General features: G+C 43.9%; 1 protein-coding gene across 1 annotated transcript in view; it reads left to right on the forward strand.

Annotated features, from left to right (window-relative positions):
* The first annotated feature begins 478 nt into the window (after window positions 1-478).
* The window catches only part of SLC30A6 (solute carrier family 30 (zinc transporter), member 6), a 15,816-nt gene continuing 12,242 nt past the window's right edge, over window positions 479-4,052 (forward strand). The window contains exons 1-3 of the mRNA XM_010145340.1: window positions 479-496; window positions 2,919-3,005; window positions 3,584-3,668. Coding sequence (XP_010143642.1) covers window positions 479-496; window positions 2,919-3,005; window positions 3,584-3,668 — 190 coding nt within the window. The remainder of the gene's footprint in view (window positions 497-2,918; window positions 3,006-3,583; window positions 3,669-4,052) is intronic.

Here is a 4,052-nt window from a genome sequence, read left to right on the forward strand (position 1 = left end):
CGGTGGAAGCACAGGGCTGTACTCCCGGTACACGTCTAGGGCAGGAGAGTCATCCTGGGAGTGACTGCTGTGAGTGCTTGTTCGGCTGGCGTCCAAACTGCCCTTTTGATGCTCAGCAGAAATCGATTACTGTCAGTGTCAGTAACGGGTGCTGTCGTCTGTTGCCATTGTTTGGAGCAGACGCTTGCGCTTGTTGTAGAAATACTTGCTGTGCAGCTGTTCTGCCTCCGCGTGGGGACCCGCAGTGGCTGAGGGATGGGGTAGCTGCCTTCCTGCCCAGCACGGAGGTGTTTCTTTCGATTGTGCTCCTAGAAGCTTGGAACCTAGGGAACCTTTAATACCAAAGTGCAACATGTGCCGAGTTAGAGCTTTCATCCAGGGGTGAGCTGTGGCTGGCGTGGGTTTGCGTGCAGTTCTCCTCTGCAGTACAGCATGCACAGCCGTAACGCCTGGCAGGTGTGGCACAGGGCAGTCCGCAATGGACCTAGTGTGGACAGTGTGGGAAGGCAATGGGTGCTAGGGCAGTGAAGCAGCCTTCGTAGCCAGGCAGTCCACTGCCTGTTGGAAAGGGTTTCCCAAGTATTCTGTCACCTCGTATGTGTCTGTGGAGAAGAACAATCATTACGTTACAATTTGCTAGTAAAGAAAATAGCGTCAGCCTTTTGTCTCAAGTGATCTGAACTTGGGATCTCTCGTACTGCTTTCATTCCCAGTACCAAGGTGTATGTGTATTTCTACAGACAGTGTGAAACACAGATGTGCTGATGAACGTGTCTCTAAGTTAACGGAGTCTGGTTTGGTGGCCAGTCTGTTGGTGTGTCTTTCTGTCTTCTGTTGGCAGTTACAGGTGTGATAGCTTACAATCAAACCTTACTTCATCTGGCCCAAAGTTGATGTGTATGACAGACCATCCATTACAAGTCCATGAATTTCTGTTGCAAACCAGAGGGCTTTTCACATGGAAAACTTCTTTGAGGGGAGGGATGGACAGGAAAGAGCTATGGATGTCATCTCTCTGGACTTCTGTAAAGCCTTTGCCATAACATCCTTCTCTCTAAACTGGAGAGATAGAGATTTGATGGGTGGACTGTTTGGTACATAAGGAATTGGCTGGATGGTCGCATCCAGAGGGTAGTGGTCAATGGCTTGATGTCCATATGGAGATCAGTGACGAGTGGTGTCCCTCACTGGGACCAGTGCTGCTTAATACCTTTATCATGACAAAGACAGCAGGATCGAGTGTACCCTCAGCAAGTTTGCAGATGACACCAAGCTGAATGGTGCAGTTGACATGCCAGAGGGATGGGATCCATCCAGAGGGACCTGAACAAGCTCAAGAAGTGGGCCTGTGTGAACTTCATGAGATTCACCAAGTCCAAGTGCAAGGTCCTGCACCTGGTTTGGGGCAGTGCCCAGGATCAATACAGGCTAGGGGATGAAGGGACTGAGAGCAGCCCTGTGGAGAAGGACTGGGGGGTCCTGGTGGATGAAAGGCAGGACACGAGCCAACAATGTGCGCTTGCAGCCCAGAAAGCCAAATCATATCCTGGGCTGGAGCAAAAGCAGTGTGCCCAACAGGTTGAGGGAGGTGATCCTGCTGCTCTACTCCCTTTTGGTGAGACCCCACCTGCAGTACTGTGTCCAGCTCTGGAGTCCTCAGCACAAGAAGAACATGAACCTGTTGGAGCAGGTCCAGAGGGAGGACCACAGAAATGATCAGAGGGATGGGGCACCCCTGCTATGAGGACACAATGAGAGAGCTGGATTTGTTCAGCCAGAAGAAGAGAAGGCTCTGGGGAGACCTTCTTGCAGCCTTTCAGTGCTTAAAAAGGGACTTAGAAGAAAGATAAGGAGAGTCTTTTTTAGCAGGGCCTGTTGTGACAGGACAAGGGGTGATGGTTTAAAACTAAAAGAGGGAGATTCAGACTGGATATAAGGAAGAAATTTTTTATCGTGCAGGTGGTAAAACACTGGCACAGGTTGCCCAGAGAGGTGGTAGATGCCCCATTCCTGGAAACATTCAAGGTCAGGCTGGATGGGGCTCTGGGCAACCTGATCTAGTTGAAGATGTGCCTGCTCACTGCAGGGGGGTTGGATTAGATGACCTTTGAAAGTCCCTTCAAACCCAAACTATTCTGTGGGAGTAGAATGGAGGACAACTAAGTATCAGCTTGGGACTTCTGAGGAAGGGGAGCAATTGGCATGGTTGATGAATTTTTTCTGGTAGTCTGCTCTCTGTCACACTATCAGGACAGCCACGTAACACTGCCTTGCACCCATCTCCTACATGCACGTACGTCCTCTCCATCCCAAGAAAGAGCTTATCTGCATGTAGCTGGAAGTTAGGAGAGAGAGCACCTGCAGTGCCTGCATCTACTGTGCACATTTAGGCTAAGCTACAACTGAAATGGTTGGTATGTCTCACCACGTTACTGTCCCTGTGTCCACCATATTACAGAGGATACAGCGTTGTTTTTCTTTCTCTGATGTTTTCTCATTTATGTTAAATATAAACAATATTTTCCTGTTTAATAAACCAGTTGCCTTTAGGTGGCAAATGTGCTTTGATAAAAATATTTGTATTTTCAGAACATCTGTAGCAGTTTTATTTAAATAAAAGTAGAAAAACACTCTTTAAATGGTACATTGGTATGATGTCCAGTAAACTTGAATTCTGGATTATATCTAAATGAAGTTTGATTCTAAGTCATTCATCATTTTCTAATATAATAACCATGTAAAATGGTTACAGTAGAATATTGTATTTAATCTTTACGGGCTATTGCTAGTTAACAAAAAACTCTTTCTGAGCCTTTGATATGATTATGAAAGTAGTTCATATATGAAGATTTTCTTTTTACTAATTTAAACTATGGTTTGAGTAATATTTTAAATTAAACTATTTATTTTTTTTTAAGGGGACAATACACCTGTTCCGCAAATCACAGAGATCATTGATTGGAAAGTTAGCACATGAATTTAGACTGGTTGCAGCAGATAGGAGGGTAAGTATTTACTTTATAAAATTAATAATAATTAAAAAATTAGCTGTGGTAAGGTAAAATACATTATTAATGTGAGTAGATTTTGAGATTTTTTTCTTAGAAATTTTCCAGCTCTGCTTACAAAAAGAAATCCAGATGTGGAGTTTGATTCCTTCCTGTGCATTGTCCCTGTCGATTAGTGTTCTCCAGAACTGCGCTAATATTTAATGCGTTCGGTAGAACTCTAAACTGAATATGCACAGATGCACTAATGTAAAGTCCTGTAAGTCTGTCTTCAGAAGTCAGATGGTGTGTGCTGTGAAAACATGCAAATATTATACAGAGGTGATTGGGTTTTATACCAAAAAGATATTTTAAGTGTGGTGCACAAGTACTGTTTATAAGTGAGTTTTGGGACAATCTGTAAAGTTAAAAATAGAATATGGGCTTGTTGCTCTGAAATGAGTTGTAAATTTTTGGGAGGGAGGAGAAGCCAGTTCTGCTTGCATGATGGTATCGCAGTATTGTTTTTTAAAACCAGACAGTTGTGTCTTGTAAGTTTGGGAAGATGTAAAACACATATTTATTCTCATCAACAGTCCTGGAAGATCTTGCTGTTTGGTGCTATAAATTTAATATGTATTGGCTTCCTGCTTATGTGGTGCAGCTCTACAAACAGCATAGGTAGGTGGCTGTCTTGTACTGAAACTACTACCAACTGCCATACTAAAAAAAGCAAAGTTGAGCATGTAATGGAATTAGGCGTCTGCACAGCCAGGTTTGGAAAGTGTTTCCGTTTGGTTTGCCACAGTCAGTTCAGAGGCATTTCTCACAGGCACGTGTGGATGGGTGAAAGCCCTTCAAAGTTTGCAAGGTTTTCCAGACCTACTGGTTATTTTTCTTCCTGCAGTACCCTCTTTATATTTAAGATTGCAGATAAGAAGGCTTTTAAGCTAGTCATCAAATCTCTTCCTTATATAAATAGTACCACTGACACATAGAGACTTGCACTTGCAGTTGAATGAAGGTGTTTTTGGTGTGGTAAAAGGCTCCTTTGATTCCAGGAAT

Source organism: Buceros rhinoceros, unplaced genomic scaffold (genome assembly GCF_000710305.1).
Source record: "Buceros rhinoceros silvestris isolate BGI_N320 unplaced genomic scaffold, ASM71030v1 scaffold10241, whole genome shotgun sequence".
In the NCBI taxonomy this organism is placed as follows: Eukaryota; Metazoa; Chordata; class Aves; order Bucerotiformes; family Bucerotidae; genus Buceros; species Buceros rhinoceros.